The following is a 16,590-nucleotide window of genomic DNA, read 5'->3' on the forward strand; positions in this document are numbered from 1 at the left end:
AAAAGGAGAGTTTGTTATAACTGACCATGTTTATTGAAAATAACCTATAAAAGCCTCATGAAAAGTGACCCACAGAAATCTAATATAAAGGCACAGCACTGTAAGCAACTTGACATCGTCAACTGACAGCATGGGGAGACGTTTATTGGGCGATATATAAAAAAACACTTTAACCCTGGAATAAATTGAAAGCAAATGAGATCATACACTGGGCAATCTTGATTCATAGTTCAAAGTCCCTTTGTCTGTTAAACATTTTATTACTCAAGAATTTAGATTAACAGGCAAAACCAGACATTTCAAATTTGCATCCCTATATTTCTCATAATGGTTAAGGCTGCCATAAAAAATATGTTCTTGAACAACCATCATTCCCTGCTGGCTCTTAAACAAATCCAGCTTGAGCAAGTCAGAACATGCTGAATGAATTTAGTGGAAGAGGAGAGCAAACTTGTCAAGACAACTCAGGACAGAGTTGGTCCATAAGAATGTGATTTACACCGAGGAATAGGAGGGGGAGGCAGCATGAAGCACCCTGTTACAATTGTGTTTTATGAAAGGGAAACTAACAGAAGGAATACAATTGGATAGAGGGCTTTATTTTAAAAAGTTAATATAAATGTAAAACTTAGCTAAACATGATCACAAACTGCAGTCGTTAATCCCTTGAAGCTATTAATGTTCAGCTACCTCACATCTTAATACGAGATTTTACAAACTCATTTGGCAAAATTGGATATTCACAGCAAACAGAGAAGAGTTATTGCTTTGGTTTGTATTAACGGGATCTTTACAGTAAAGTCGAGACATGCAGCATTGTGATCTAGCTGATGGCAGAGGAGGAGGCAGGTCAGAGGAAACCGTCTGGTTTGGGTGTTTTAATCGTCCTTATCCCTGGCACCATGCTTTAGGATGCGTGTGAACTCCACGTAGTTGAAGTTATTCTTCTTGTCGATGGGAGCCTCCCTAAAGAGCTCGTCCACCTCCTCGTCTGTAAACCGGTCACCCATTGTTGTGAGCAGCTCCCTGAGGTAATCCTCATGAATGAAACCTAATGAGTAAGAAAGGCAGCAGAAATTATTTTAACTTTCTGATGTAATGATTGGTAGAAAGCTCTGCAAGCTTGGTAAAACTGAAAGCAACATCATCTTTTCAACACATTTAGTTTAAATTCCAAGTATTTGCATCAGGTAAAGATGTGACTAAAAGAAATGTTATTTTCTCAAACATTGTCATTGGAGTAGATGTTCAATAAATTGGCTGAAAGAGCTCAGATTTACCTGTTCCCTCCTCATCGAAGCAACCAAACGCATTTCTGATCACATCCTCGGGGTCTGTGCCGTTGAGCTTCTCCCCAAACATGGTGAGGAACATGGTGAAGTTGATTGGTCCAGGGGCTTCATTCATCATGGCTTCCAGGTAGTCTTCATTTGGATTTTTCCCTTTAAAAAGATGTGTACTTAAGGTTACATCTCAGTAGAAAGTCAAACCTCTATTTTTCTGTCTAAAGTCCATATTTCAAGGTAAACAACTGTAGATAAGCAAGTGTTAAATTTTTTTTGCTTTTAGGAAAAACTGAACAAAACGTGTACCATTTCTGTTTAAGTGAGGTATGCACTGTAATGATTAGGGATATTGAAAGGGCTGAAATTTACTGAAAACAGATGGAAGTTAATGTTAGTCGACATATAGTCCTCACATATTTTTTAAAGTTTAATTAAAAAGAAATTAAAAGGTAACAATCATTTTGAGATTGACTCCAATTGGCAATGAATATTTGTCTCTTCATAAGGGCAGCTACATACCAGATAAGATCTTAAGTTTGCTTGAATAATCGTGGCTTTTCTATCATCTGATCCTCAGATTTGTCTGTTAAGAAAAACCGGTGTGGCGACTAATTGTCCAAACTGCTGCATACTTTGTTTAGATTTATTTAAGGCAGGAAAGTGTAAAACTAATTAATCCAATTAGAGCTAAAATAAGTGTAATGAAGTCAGAAAATACAACATAACTAATTATTAATAAAATATCTTTCCAATCTTTGAGCAAACTGTTCAATTTCAGTCAGTTTATCACAGAGTTTTATTTACCCAGAGAGGCAAGCATGTCGTGAAGGTCCTCTTTGTCAACAAAGCCGTCCCGGTTCTGGTCAATCATGTTAAAGGCCTCCTTGAACTCCTGAATCTGGGACTGATCAAACATGGCAAAGACATTGGAGGTGGCGCGCTGAGGGCGCTTCTTGGTGGTCTTTCCCTTAGCTCTTTTGCTCGACATTGTGACTGGCTTAGTTTACTTCTGCAAAAGTTAAAAAAAACCAAGAGTACCGTTATATTCAAGGAGCTTAAGAGAACGAAAAGCATTACAAATCTGACATTTTCACAGAAAACATGACAAAATGGCTCTAAACCAACATCTAGCTTAAAATAGATATTTTTAAAAGGTGTCCACTATTTGACATGTAGATCACAGGTAAAATTTATGCAGATTAAACAGTGGATAAACTAAATAAATGCTCCTTAAAAACTGATGTCAGAATTAGTAAAAAATAGCAAAACCTTAAGCTTTCCAGGTGTTGTTCATTTTACTATTAAATATAAATATATATTTACATCCATAACATTGAAGCATTTCTGTGTCTATTTCCATATAAATACAATTACGCAAAAACTATGACAGGCATGTATGTGTTAAATAATGCCATCACTGAAAACCCCCCAGACCAAAGAAGAGTTTGATACAATGGTTAAAGCCTCAGCTTCCCTCGGGATCAAGGATTCAGTTAGGAGGTGGAGGTAAGACATAATTATTTTCAAGTTGTTGCATTTTAGCAATACAGTCTGAAATAAATGAAAACACCACACATGTCTTCAGTTTTATTTCTTATTAACTAATAAACCATTTCCCCCCCCACTTAGGATACACTACATGTCACACATTTAAAACCAGCCAATACATTTTAATATTTACATTTTTCAATACTCAAAAGGACAATATAAATGTATTTAGACCACAATACAGGCAAAAGAAAAGAGTTCAGAGACATTATATTAGATTAATATGATTTAGTACACTAATGATGCTGATACTCAAAATAAAATGTTATGATGTCACATCTATCCCAGTGGCGGTGTAATTTAATCCCATAGCAGCTAATCTCTGGGGCTGGATTCCTAGCTGAGCTAAAAATGGAAATGTCCCTCTCTTTCTAGGTTGGTCAGCTCTCTGTTTTAAATGAGGTTAGGAAAGTTACTGATGTGAGGACAGATGCCCTTATCAGGATATGTCTGGAATGTAGACTTCCCTAGGTACATCTGACATAATACCCTGGACAGCAAAACAAGTTAGAAATGGACATAAGAACGCATAACAGCCAACTAATTCATTCAGACAAGACAAATTAAATCAATTTATACACATTAGGATTCTAAGCATATTGTCATTCCTTTTCTGTTTTACAAATGAGTGATTTAACACACAGCTACCACAATAATTGACATACATTTCTCATTAACCCCTTTTATTCTACATACTAGGATACCTAATATATTTAAAATACCTTAAATAGCCGAAACAAACAATTATTAGCAGTTCGTCAAATCTTTTCACTCCATGTTATGCGGCCTAGTTTTAACAATAGCGTGAGCAAATATAACGTAAGCCGAACATTAATGAGGCAATACGATGTAACAATATAGCCAAAAACTACCCTAACAAGCTAAACATTCTGGTTAACTTATGTTTTTAAATAACTAAACAACATATGGTTTTACTTGCCTGAGATTAGCCCCACAGCTAACTGTTTTTATTGGCCTTAGCCGAGCTCTGAACACGATAAATTTTGGTGTTAGTTACTTGTAGGACCTAAATAGCTGCAGCTTTTATGTAGCGTAGCCATTTAAGATATATTTTTGTACAGTTAAGAATGTTTAGATGTCTAATAAAGCAGAACCTTACCTTTGTACGAAGTGGTAATTTCAAGCTAATCAGCTGCCGCTCCGTTTCTTAACCACCGCCCTTCACTTCCTGATGTTGTGGGTTCAGAGCTAAACTTCGGAACAAACCAATGCCAATGACAGGGGGGTGATGGCGCTGCTTATCACACGATTCCTTCATGCTATGAAACAAATATATAGGATTTATTTCAACACACAGCTTCTATAATACTATATTGTATTAACTTGTTCATAAATATTGAAGTTAATCATCAGGTTTGTATATAATATAATAAAAACCTTTATTTTTACCACCCGGCTGGGTAAGTGGAACTTCCCCGAAACGCTCCCTCGGCTGCGTAGAGCCGTAAGCGTTTTTGGATATGCCCTTTTAAGGAAAGAAAGAACATGTCCGTCTTTCGCAATCCCTCTAAGATAAAATTCAAATAGGTCCTGTGTAAATTACAGTTATGATTAAATATTTGCACGTATGATTAAATGAAAAAAATCGTGTAAAGTATAATATTATCAATGTTTTTATCATAGATTTATTACACACAAAAATATATTTTTAATTGTTAGTCCTGTTAATTATGTTAATGCTAGTTGTAGTTTTTTTTTTTTTTTTTTTTTTTTACAGAAAAGTCGAACGTTGTGGCCAAGTTATGGGTTCCAAAACAATAGGGAAGACTACTGACCAGCACACACTGGTAACCCCCATCCCCCCCCCCCCCCCCCCCCCCCCCCCCCAAAAAAAAAAAAAAAATATTCAGTTCTTACAGAGCTAGCTGTTCAGAAAGATCACTAGCATATTAATGGAAAGTTAGATGGAAAAAATATTGCAGAGAGCACAAAAGCTCGGGAATAACCAGGAAATTGCAGCCCGCTTTCTGCCTCCTAGCTGCTAACAAGTTATAAAAGTCTGATATCATTTACAGCATGACTTGCCCAAAAACCAAATGTACCAATACCTTGGTAGTTTTGTGTTTAAATAGAAACTAAACGGACACACAGTGCTCTATAAGATTGCAGACTGAACTATGCAGACAAAGCAACCCTTTAGGCATATGCTGATCACCTCTGTGCCACATATGCAGGAATTCATGCCGCAAGATTAGTTGCAAAGTATTTAGTTCAAAAAGATGAAGCGCATTAAAGTTGTTTCCATTTCTAAACCATTTTTTCAAACCCGTTAAGAGTTATTTATATGTGTTGCTTTAAAGACATAAAAGGCTGCTTGGTGAATTTTTTATCCTTTATCCCACATAAGACTTAAAATTATTTCAATAAGATTAGAACAAAAATTTTGTTTTTTTTTCATTGACCTAACTGAAAAAGTTACTGAAAAAAATAATGACGTGGTATTTATATCATGCCGTATTTATATCTCCTGGCTGGCCAGTATGAGGAAGACAACAGCTGTTTCAGCAGCCATTGTTTCAACAGAGGCTCATTGTCTCATTGTCTCTCTAACATGTGGAACTGTTGACTCAATGTTAAAAGTAAGGCACATTTCATCCTGCTCACGTCAGGACCCATAACTGCAAAGCTGAACATGCGCTGTCAGTCTTGGATAGATTACTGTATGGGGCGAGTCAGCATCAGTAAAAAGAGAAAAAAAAAAAAAAGATTTGTTTTCAGAAACCAAGTAAAATATTTTTTAGGAAGTTTTGATTTCCTTAACTAGTTTTAGAGTAAAAAACAAAAAACGAGTACTTTAAAGTTTGTGGTATTGAGTATTTTAATCAGCAGTACACCATGAGTCTCTCGCTGACTTTCAATTTGGATTAAGGAAACTGAATGGCTGACTAAAGTGGATGTCAAACAGTTTTTATTGGTATGACCTTTTAAGACTATATGTTTTGAAATCAATCCTAAAGAAAACTGGGAAACAATGGAGAGAAGCCAGAAAAAGAGACATGCACTCATGTTTTTTAGCAACAATTTAAAGATGAATTACTGCATTGTGGATTGTTAGTAAGCGAAACAAATGTTTAATTTTACCCAACATACAAGCATTACAACAATCTCAGTCAGAAGGCATAAATTACTTTTTAAGGTATTTGGTCAACATGACTTCTCCTTGGTAATGAGTCTTTCTAGCTTCAGAGTGAGTTCAAGACACATTAAAATAAAAAGAAAAATGATCAGTAATTTAAAGTAAGAACAGGTAAGTTTTTAAGGCATCACAGATTTAAAAATATAGAAAATATGTGGGGTGCCCTGAGGAAAGCAGAGGAAGTGAGACATCCACACTCCCTGAGAGAGTGGGAAAATATAGATCAAATATGGTATACTGATAAACCCAACACAAAAAGACAGAATGTTTAAATGGGATCAATATAAGGTATTTGAGATTGTGCATAACATTGTTTCAGCTTTAAGAGTTTATACACTTTAAACCTCTAACATATCTGGTTTTGGTTTAATTATACAGATTAATTGTTACATTATATGTGGAAAACACTCGAAAAAATTATTTATTAAAGTTTGATATTATTATACAGAAACCTTTATACCTAATGTTTGTAGAATCTAAACATTTGGAAGCAAAATTTAGTTCCTAGTTTGGATTTAAAGGCTTGGCCAGTAAAGCTGATTCAGATTTTGTCATTATTTGTTTAACTTCAGGCTTAGGCTCTTGACCAATTTTTCTCACTCACTTAACTTACATCCAAGTTCAATTTCTGGTTCCATTAGATTTGTTTTCTCTGATTTTGCAAGTATCAATGGTCCAGTTTCTTAGATTTAGTCTCTTCTCTGTCCTCATCCGCTCATGTTAGAGGAGGATTATTGCCTAAAGTCTAACAGCTTTTAATTTTAAAGAAGTTAAGGAAACAGATGGGTGTGTGTTTGTTTACTTATATGAAGTATTACATAAAAAAGATATACGAAATGCATCCATATTGTAGTTAAAATAAAAAGGTTGTAAACCAGTGTTTATTCCAGAACTGTCTTATCTAATTAACTATTCAGTGTTCTTGGGGAAGTAGTTTTTAGCACTGTTGCTTTGCAGCTTTACATCCTCTTACTGTCCACATAGATGATTAATAGGCTTTTTTTTTACGTTAGCAGCGAGTGTCTGCATGCATATTTGCGTATCCTGTCTCTTGGTTGCCCCACGATGGACTGATGACCTGTTCAAGATGTAGCCCACCTCTTGTCCTATAAATGCTGATAATAAACACCAGCATCCGTCTGTTCCCTTACAAAGCTAAGTAAAAAAAAACTCATTATAAAAATGGGTGGGCAAATCATCTTTGTATCACATTTGACCACTAGAGTGTGCAGTTGTAGCAATTCAATTCAATTTCCTTAGTCATGTTTTAAGGTGGTTATAAGTCTATTTTTCATTTCTATCCATGAATATCATCTGATGTAAAGTATTATTGCTTCTTCAAGCCCAGACACAAAATGTATGTTTTCCTAACCTATAATTAAACCAAATGGTAAGAAAAACAACCTGATACTTCAGTATATTTGGATTTTAGAGGATTTTGTTACCTCTAAAGGGAACACATTTAGACTCCTTGTACCATTTCAAATTTTGAAATTAAACCCATACAGTCCGATATAGTTTATTACGGTCATATGTAACAAACAAACATAATTTATGTTAACTGAAGAATCAATACTCCTCAAAATGCTTTATAAATAAACATCTAGGACTGTGCACTTGTATTCAGCTCTCTTAAATCAATGCTTCTCTGGAGTTTTCTAGGACATTATCACCTCTGAATATCTTTTAAATGTAATCATTCCATTGTACCTCTGCAGGACACGTTCTTCCTTTCCTTTCTTCCTTCCTTCCTTGAATCACCAGCTAAGACTCGCCTGACCAGCTAAGACCAGTTAGGATCAGCCTGACCAGCTAAGACCATCAATTCAAACAAATAAATCATTTCCACCAAATAGCAGAATTATTGATCGAAAAACTTTACAAAGAGTGAAATGCTTTGATTATATAGGACTAATAAAAAAACAAAACAAAGAGTAATAACATAAGATGAAGTATTCATATTAAGTAAATTTAAAAACAGTTTAAAAGAAGGGATGTTTGCCTCTGCCTGAATAAAAAATTTGAGCAATAAATGTTTCAAACAGGAATTTAAAACAAAAAGAAACAACCTTGGTGAAATAAGGTGGTACTTAACCATTTTAACTCTAAACATAAGTAATGCTTTTATGAACTGTATCCTGAAATGGACTTTACTAACAACTGATCTGATCATTGCTATAAGTGGAAAGCCACGTCTCCAAGTTTGTTGCATAAAATCCCAACAAAATACATTGAAGCAAGGGGTCATACTGGTAAAAAGTTAAAGGGCTATGATAAGTGCTTTTGCATCACCCTGGGGCAGAAATGGGGGGGGGGGGATCTGGAGTCAACAAATCATCTGTACGTATATCATGTATTTCTTCTGCCCAGCTACTGAACAAGGTGAGTCCAATCTGCACAGGTTAGGTCACTCAACAGATTGGGCTCACCTGGTTCAGTGGCTGAGCAAAAGAAACACATGACAGAGATGACTTGTTGGCTCCAGATCCCCCATCTCTGCACTGGGGTGCTGACTCAGAGGCAGGAAGTTCAAACCGCAGTGTGACAGATAATTACATCCTCCCACCTTTTTGTCGACTTTAGGTTGTACTTCCAAAAAAATAGGCAATATAGTCTCCATAGAGCCTCCAGGGTAATACAAACACTAGTCTACAACCAATGCTATGCTGTTTCTCAGCTCTGGGAGGGATGGAGCCAAGTAATGCTACAATTATACTGAAAAAATAAAAATAAAAACATTAATTGTTCTTTTGTCTGATTTGCTGTGTATACATCACAATATCTAGCTGAAAAAAACAACAAATCACTTTAACCTCTTATCTGTCCTAGCTGTGTGATCCTTCTGTTTGTCTTGTGTGACCCCCAACATTTAATGGTAGGTTAATCTCTTTTAATGGGCTCACATTTCGAATGCCTGCCACAACTTTTCTGTTATGCTGTCATGCCGACCCTATGAGGGAATGTAATGGGTTAAGGCCAGAAAAGAAGGAACGTCCCTAAACAAAGTCCTCAGAAATGTTGAGAGAAATAGCAGTGGAAAATTGCAGGGATGCTTGAGGTAATTTCCAGGACAGTGTTGGTGAGCGGGAGGCAGCTTAATTAAATCCGTGCACAAACGGTTGGATGCGTCATTAAAACAGGAAATAGGTGCCAGTTGTTTGCTTCCACATTTTGTCCTGCTACTTCCACAAACTTAATGGATTTTATTGGGAATTGTCTTTGTGATAGACCTATACAAATCATCCCATTTTAGTCAGTGGAAATTCAATAATTTACTTTTTAAACATGGCAAATTTTCTGGTTTGTTGTGTTTTTTGTAAAGGTTTCAGATGTTTGTTTAATGTATAGAACATTACTGAACAAAGTCTATCAATGAGACAGAGGAAAAAACATGACAGGTACAGTAAGTTAAGTTAAGTTTTTTTTTTTAATGGAGAGCTTGTAGCATAAATGAACACCTACCCAGACAAGACCAACCCTCTGACAGATGGACAAGAAAAATATTAAATTGGATAAGCAGATAGGAGCCCCATGGTAATTTCTAAGGAATAGCAGAGATTTTTAGGAAAATTGTGTCAGAAATACAGCTTTTAGTTTTGCACTTGAACATCTGATTCTTAAGAAACCCCTTTAAAGGTCTTCCTGTCATGATGCGATGGTTTTACTAGCCCAAATGCAGACTCACAGACACAGAGGGAGGATTAAAAGTCCAGTATTTATTGGAACCGGTTGACAGGCTTACAGGATGCAGGTTCAGACAGGCATGGTGGCACAGGTAAGACACACGATCCAGCACAGAGGGAAGTTCACACTCAACTTATATAGGGAGCTTCCTTAATCAGCAGATAGTAAACAGCTGATCAAGCTGAGTCCAAGCTCCCCAAGCTTGGATCCACGGCGCCCTCTGGCGGGCAAAGCCCCGGATCCTGACAGTAACCCCCCCCCTCAAGGGCGGATTCCAGATGCCCCAAAGAAAAAAAAACAAAAAAAAAAAACAACTCGCCCATGGAGGGCGAAGGGCGAACCAGGGATTCCAGGAAGAGTCTCAGGTGGCCGGCCATGAAACCGGCAGCAGAGCAGAGTCTCAGAAGCTGCAGGGGCCTTGGAGGAGGGCGTCAACTCCGCTTCAGCAGGAAGCACCGGGAGAAACTCTGTCTCCACTTCAGCAAGAAGCCCCGGGAAGGACGCCGTCTCCGCTCCCGCTGCTCTGCAACAGGTCCACCCACTACGGCTCCACATCCAGAGCAGAGGAAGCCGCCGACTGTGGCTCCACCTCAGGAACAGAGGGAACCACCGATTGTGGCTCCACCTCAGGAACAGAGGGAACGACCGATTGTGACTCCACATCCGGAGTCTCTGGAAGGCGCAGAGCAGGCTCAGGGGTCTCCAGACGGCACAGAGCAGGCTCTCCAGGAGCGCGTAGAAAGAGTCTGCTGGGCTAGTCTGTTGGCTGGATCATTCTGTCATGATGCGATGGTTTTACTAGCCCAAATGCAGACTCACAGACACAGAGGGAGGATTAAAAGTCCAGTATTTATTGGAACCGGTTGACAGGCTTACAGGATGCAGGTTCAGACAGGCATGGTGGCACAGGTAAGACACACGATCCAGCACAGAGGGAAGTTCACACTCAACTTATATAGGGAGCTTCCAAGCTCCCCAGGCTTGGATCCACGGCGCCCTCTGGTGGGCAAAGCCCCGGATCCTGACACTTCAATAAGCTGTATAAAACGATGACAGCAATATGCCATTAGACTTTTTTTTTCTCAGCATTGAAAAGGAAGCTGATAGGAATATGAACAAAGTGAAATATACTGGAATAAAACCTGTTAGAAAAGTCTTGAAACTGGTCTGTTTGTCTTCTGGCAGGACAATGACCTACAAACATCTAAATGTACCACAGTTTGAATGCATTTCCATGTGTTGCCTATGTAATGATCAGAACAGATGGACCCAGAATTCAAACCAGACAACCAGTGTGAAAGTTTAACAAAGTTTTTTGAAACGAAATTGGTTCAGTTGGTGTCAACTACTAGGGCAGGAACCTCTGGAAATGGAGACAGAAGAGTAGTGATCAGGATAGCTTTACTATATGCATTAATCACAAATATAATGGTCACTAACCCTCTCTTAGTCCTCAATCTGGGAAGAACCACAGGGTTAGGTTTGAGCCAATTGACAGTAGCGCTGATGTTGCTATCACTGGTCAGGAAGTCCCAGAGAGTAACAACAGTGGAGTTACGGTGATCTTCTTTCTCCAAGAAAAAAAAAAACCTTGAACAGCATCATCGACCACCCGTCTAAAGCTATCCCCGGAAATGTCCCCGATTTTACCGTTTTATGAATGAGAGGGAAAATGTTTCATATAAACTGTTACTATGATAGAGAGAGCTCATGAGCATGCTGCACACAGAAACAGCTGGTAATGTATAGATGAGGGGCAGAATGCACCAGTTTTAAAACAGACGAGGAAGTTCATTATCACAGCTGGCTGGAAGCAACTTCCCTTTGTTACCACAAAATCCCAAATCTTCTGTCACCTCCCCGCTGCTCCAACAGGTTGACAATCTAATTTCCAATACAGATTTCAATGTTATCAATTACCTCATTGGCAAACAAACAAGCATTTATGCTGCTCTGTTGTCTGCTTGTTCTGCAGGTTTAATGAGACTTAAAGCTCAAGTTAACAGAAAAGTACAAGAGTTTTGGACTTAGAGAGGCAAAGAAGTACAACAATAAAAAAAATTACTATGGGTTTTTTCTTTAAAAATAAAAAAAAAATTCATAAAACATTCACTTGCAAGATGAGAGTTAGGAAATGTGAAATCAGATTTAACATTAAGGGAGCCACAGGGGAAAGCATTAACAGGCAGTAGCACTGTCATGCACAGTTTCACTTTTATTGCACCTTTACAATCATTACAATCACTCGACAGTGGGTGGTACAGTTGTGAGCCAGCAGTGCAGTGACAGGGTGTGATCTCAACATGCAGACCATTCTTCCAACATTACCTTCAGGGCCTTAAAGACTGAGACTTGCTTCAAACCATCATACGTGATATCTGACAGGTTGCTCTTTAAGCCATATGGAGATTTGAGGGAGAAAAATTACACCCTTGGTTAGTTGGAATGAGTCAGCATGGTCACGGAGGAACAAGAAAAACCCAGAGCATTAAAGGTGCAATCTAAATAAATTGGAGTGTTAAAGGGGTACATGGAATTAGTACAGAGCAATATACACTCAACTCAAAATAAACTTACTTTTAAAATTTAACATAATACTTTTGTATAAATATTATTGTACTATGACCTAAATTCATCCAAAGATGGTTAATTTTTTCTGGAGCGGTCAACATTGGGTGCCACAGTCTGTTTTGTTTTTACCCAGAGAGGAGGGGGGCCAGTAGCCTGACGTAGTCCTACTCAATTCTAGTCAGAATATGAGTCTGATATGGGGCGTGTTTCGAATGATCCAGGAAAAAAAAAGCCTCTGCACTCAATTGGATAGACCTACAACCAATAAGAGCAACAGAGTGTGTGACGTATGTTAAGCAACGCATAGTTGTTGTCAACAAAAATCAAAGCGTGCAGTTGCATGCCTAGAATAAGAAGATGAGCCTTGATCGCGTTTCTCTGTTCCTCTTTTAAAATTAATTTGCTGTCGATATCTTCTAGAACAGACCTTATAGCAGAATCTACACACCTCAACTCTCCAGCGGCAGCCATTGTTGTTGTCACCCAAGCGTGCATTGGTCACGTGGTTGATTACGTTACTGTTGATCATCTGTCCATCATCGGATAAAGCCCGCCCTGACAATTTGATTGGCCCACCAGATATTGTGCGAGCATACTCGCACTACTATTAAGCAATGCCAGACCGAACTTCCCGACCTCAAACGTTGTGGGCGGGACTAAGTTCGGAATGGCACCCAGGCTAGGGGGCCAGGGCCTTGTTCACCTGGCCGCTAGAACAGCCACTTTTCGTTTACAGTTCCTTCAGAAGTTCCTGACAGAAGACCCCGTGTGGAGGGATGTGGCCAGCTGCATTCTCAGACGTGTAAACTCTCTGGGGCTGGATGCTGCTCTGTTTTTAACAGACTTAAGTCTCTTAAAGATAAGAGGGTTACCTCAATTTTATCAAAGTGTTTTTAAATCATGTGCTTTTTTTAAATTGCACAGGTCCAAAACGCATAACTCTCTGCATTGGCTTTTAGAAGAACCGCTGGTGTGTAGAGCGAGGCTGGACGTCCACGACAGCTCCGTGCCTGGCCTTCCCGAGACGCTGTCCAGGTTGGGAGTGGTGACCCTGAGGCATCTGGTGCGGGTCGCCGGGCCGGAGGAGGTCCACTCGCTGCTTGGGGTCCGGTCCGCCAGATTGGCGCGGCGCTTTCTGGAGCGTCTGAAAGAGCGGATGACTGCTCCTGCAGCTGCACGCCACCGAAAGGCGCTTGCCTGACACGATTGACCCGTTCCCGGACGTGTACATGGATCCGGACTTTGAGGAGGACAGTGGATCCCTATTACAAAACGTAAATCAAAGGATGGATCTGTGCAAGATGCAAAAACATTATACAGAACTTGCACTAAAGTCCTAAACAAGAGAACTCTCCATAACAGGCAAACAAGCGTCTGGGCAGACAGATTTGGAGGACAAAAACCTCAGTGGAGGACTTTGTACAAGCCTCCCATCAAGAAACGTACTGGTGACCTTCAATGGAGGATACTTCACGGCACCATTGCTTCAAACGCATTTTTATCTGTCATCAGTCCTGAGGTTTTAAACAAATGTCCTTTTTGCAGTTTGCCTGAGAGTGTGTTTCACGTTTTTATGGATTGTGTACGACTGACTAGTTTTTTTTTTTTTTTAATGAACGTTTTTAGCCTTTTTAGTGTGGTTTTTACCCATTCCGTTTTTATCAATGGTGTACATTACAACCGAGCCACTGCTTTCAAATCCAGAATTTTAAATTATTTAATCTCTGAAGCAAAAATGGCCATTTATTTAACACGACGAGATAAACCGCAGGAAGGACCTCAGCACGATGCGGTGGCTCTGTGGAAGTGTAACGTCAAAGCCAGGTTGAGGCTGGAGTTCTGCTTCCACAGAGCCACTGGGGATTTGAAGGTTTTTTTTTTTTAAAAACTGTGGGGTTTTAATAATGTGTTGTGCACCATTTCTGAGTCAGGAGAGCTGAAATATAACAAGCTGCTTTTATATTAGTAACTGTTTGGTAGAGAGCAGCAATTATTGCCGCTTTAATTAAATTTTTTTAAATTTTGAAACAGCAAAGGAGCCCCATAGCACCATAAGTGTACCCCTGCTATCATATTTGACTGTAGGTATGATGTTAATGGTAGATCATACAAGAAGGACATTGGGTTCCATTAAATCTACTGACAAAAGTCTCTTTCTTAGTGTTAATGATAACCTCAAATGTAGCCAATAGTTCTGAGTTCTTGTCTGACCTTCACTGATGCTCTCTTTGAGTAATTATGGAAGTGCAGGATAATAACTTTTATTGGTTCGCTGGTGTCCGGAAGCCTTACAAATGTTTTGGTTACAATTTCTGTACTCATAGATGACAGTGACTTTTTCTCCCCTCTTTCCTGAACTTCTTTCATTCCTGATGTAGCAAGAAATCTCAGGCCCCGTCCACACGAAGTCAAAACGAACACGAAACGCTGATATTTTCCAAAACGTTTGCCGTAAAGACGGAGACGTAAAATAAATGTGAGCGTCCACACGAATGCATGAAAACGCTGCAAAATGTATGCCAGGCCTGTAAGTGGCGCTGTGGTGCCAAAGCAAAAATAAGCAACGAAATGTTGGGCATGTGCACTAATGTTTATACATGGTTGCCCTGCGGGTCCATTTTCGTGGTTAAGTGAAATTCAGGTGCTGAACTATGTTGTCGATATTGCTCTGTTCTTCCTGGAGATATTCCAGAAGAAGAAGATTCTGTTGTAAGCCCGACAGCAGGGTGAGTAGCATTAGCAACGGCGCCATTGTTGTTGTGATACTGGTCGCGCATGCGTGTGTAGAGGCGACGCTATGACGCATGCGTGTAAAAAAAAATATGCGGTTAGGGCGTAAAGATGGAAACGCGAAAACGGCGTTTCAGAATCTTCCCACTCTGAAGGCTGAATAAAAAAATGATCGTTTACAGACCCCCGAAACGCCGGCTTCGTGTGGATGAGAGGCTGGTTTGGTGAAAAATTTGTGCGTTTAGGCCAGGGTTCGTCTTCGTGTGGACGGGGCCTCAGTCAGGGGGAGGCAATTGAAACTGACACTAGAAACAGTCCCCCCCCAGCTGATTCATGATTCAAGGTGGGAGGGAATTATTATTTTTAACTAACTGACAGCTTAGTAAGGAAAGCTTAATTAATTCATTTAAAATCTCAGGTTATGTTTGTATGATATATATAAAAAAGGGCAATTATCTTAAAGATTTGCATTTGCAGGAAAGAGAAAAAGGATGAGACATCTGTAAGGGGGCACATACTCTTCACAATCACATTATGCATAGATATAAATATAGTGTAGGAGCAAGCTTGACACTTCTGATGTTTAAAAGCAGAGTCTATGCCAGGAAACCAATAAACCTCAATTAATTTAACTAATTTGATAAAAGGTGTCTGTAAGAATTATGCCATTGGATAGAAGTGGAGAGAGATTTACATGGTTGAGTATGCTGGCATAACAAAAAGCCCCACATAAAACAGATTGACATATTATCTACAACTGGTTTGTTTTTAAAAATCACTAAAATAGGATATTGCCTGACTTCAATCTACAATTCAAAGCACCAGATTTCTTACTAAAATGCGTCTGCTGCTTATGTGTAGACAGCTAAAAAAAAAAAATTATGCAAAAAAGACAATGAAACAAATAAGCGGAATAGATTCTTAATGACAAGCTATAAAACACATGCATTACCATGATGTTTGAAACATTTTCCTGATGTTAACGCTTAAGGTGGGAGTTTAAAATGGAACCAGCTGAGAACAGAAAGGTTATCACATAAAACACTTGGCTCCCCCAAAAAACCCTAAAAAAAAAAAAAAAAAAAAATTTTACATTTATGTTATAAAGGAAATTAATAACTTGTGAATAATCTAGTAACACAGAAGCTGTGAGTCTGTTTTTACCCTTAAGGCCATCTTTAATTTGATGGTGGAACTTGGTCCAGAGTTCTTCAGAGAAAAGCACTGCGCCAGCGTCATGTCCTCCTCCGACAGAAGCCTACTCAAAGGCACACGCAAAATACCCAGTGTGCATTTGTGCTTATCATCCTTTACCTGCAATTTAAAAAAAAAAGCGGGATTTAAGTATCTTATATACCTTATTTTAGAAAAAAAATCACAAAAACAGTTTTTCTTTCCAAACTCTTTTAAATGTATTTTTAATACCTCAATTTCCAGCTCTTGCCTTCTGGGATTGTGGACGAGAAAAGAGAAGCAATCCTCCCACAAAGGCTCTCTAGTCTTGTACCGGACCTTGAAAAAGGAAAATAAGGTGCATTTAATAAGGGTTATCATCAAAAAGCTCTTTTTTTCAGTACGGTAATTGGAATTAAATTTAAATGAAAACAATTTTTT

The 16,590-nt window shown here is 38.7% G+C and overlaps 1 protein-coding gene across 1 annotated transcript; it reads right to left on the minus strand.

Annotated features, from left to right (window-relative positions):
- Window positions 1-14: 14 nt before the first annotated feature.
- Window positions 15-4,110, minus strand: LOC119791695 (myosin regulatory light chain 2, smooth muscle minor isoform-like). Its single transcript, XM_038297935.1, has 4 exons — window positions 3,955-4,110; window positions 2,091-2,295; window positions 1,281-1,442; window positions 15-1,051 (listed from the first exon to the last, which is right to left on the minus strand). The coding sequence occupies exons 2-4, from the start codon at window positions 2,272-2,274 to the stop codon at window positions 879-881; spliced, it is 519 nt and encodes a 172-aa protein (XP_038153863.1). The 5' UTR covers window positions 2,275-2,295; window positions 3,955-4,110; the 3' UTR covers window positions 15-878.
- Between the last annotated feature and the right edge of the window lie 12,480 nt (window positions 4,111-16,590).

This window comes from Cyprinodon tularosa, unplaced genomic scaffold (assembly GCF_016077235.1).
Source record: "Cyprinodon tularosa strain WSP-4 unplaced genomic scaffold, ASM1607723v1 ctg4, whole genome shotgun sequence".
Lineage (NCBI taxonomy): Eukaryota > Metazoa > Chordata > Actinopteri > Cyprinodontiformes > Cyprinodontidae > Cyprinodon > Cyprinodon tularosa.